General features: G+C 48.8%; 1 protein-coding gene across 1 annotated transcript; it reads right to left on the bottom strand.

Annotated features, from left to right (window-relative positions):
• Position 1: 1 nt before the first annotated feature.
• TraAM80_10355 (trans-sialidase) lies at positions 2-726 on the bottom strand (the record flags this gene model as incomplete). Its single annotated transcript, XM_029386982.1, has 1 exon — positions 2-726. A coding segment is annotated over one exon (725 nt), but the record flags the coding sequence as incomplete, so codon positions are not given.

The following is a 726-nucleotide window of genomic DNA, read 5'->3' as shown; positions in this document are numbered from 1 at the left end:
CAATGTTCATTGGTAGCCCCCATGTTTTGCCGTCTTTCGAATAAATCATCATGGAGGCAACGCTATTTTCTCCCTTCATCGCCATCACAGGAAACACAAGCGTGCCATCCTCCATCAGAACGCCTGAGCCACCGCAAGTCTGGAAGCGTTCAATGCCTTTTTCTTTCGCAGATGGTTCGATCTGTGATAAAAGCGAGGTAGGTTCACCCCATCGAATGGCTTTATTTTCCGTGGCCTCACCCACAAGCAAATCAAGATACTGAAAGTATTGTGGAATCTGCTCCTTTATTGAAGCGGATTGTAGATGATTGCCCCCCACAAGTAGAAAGACCTTGTTGCCCTTTGCAATTGTTGTGGGTTGGGCCGTGTTTCTCAGAGGGGCGCTGCGGTCATCTTGCATGGTCGTGTTAAAGATGCTATGCGCCCTCCATTTGCTTGCATGAACCTCAGCGACAAAAGACGACCACTTCTCCGCAGAGTCAACGTACCCCGCCACAATATCCGTATAATCAGATTTAGCGGGATGTTTGGTGTTTTGAAAGATGCGACCCTCCGAAAGCGCAACCAACACCCCACCAGCACTGGCGAGGGAAGTTGAGACAAAATAATCCCTCGTTTGACTTTGACCTTGTGTTTCCACAATCGTTCGATTAGGCACCAAAAGACCGACAGACTTTGGTATTTGCACTTCCTTTGGTTTAGTTCCCTCCTCAGCGTGCACAGCCG

This window comes from Trypanosoma rangeli, assembly GCF_003719475.1.
Source record: "Trypanosoma rangeli strain AM80 chromosome Unknown Tra_15.4_contig_00915, whole genome shotgun sequence".
NCBI lineage: Eukaryota > Euglenozoa > Kinetoplastea > Trypanosomatida > Trypanosomatidae > Trypanosoma > Trypanosoma rangeli.
Note: the sequence above shows the minus strand (reverse complement) of the source record. Positions and strands in the feature narration are given on the sequence as shown.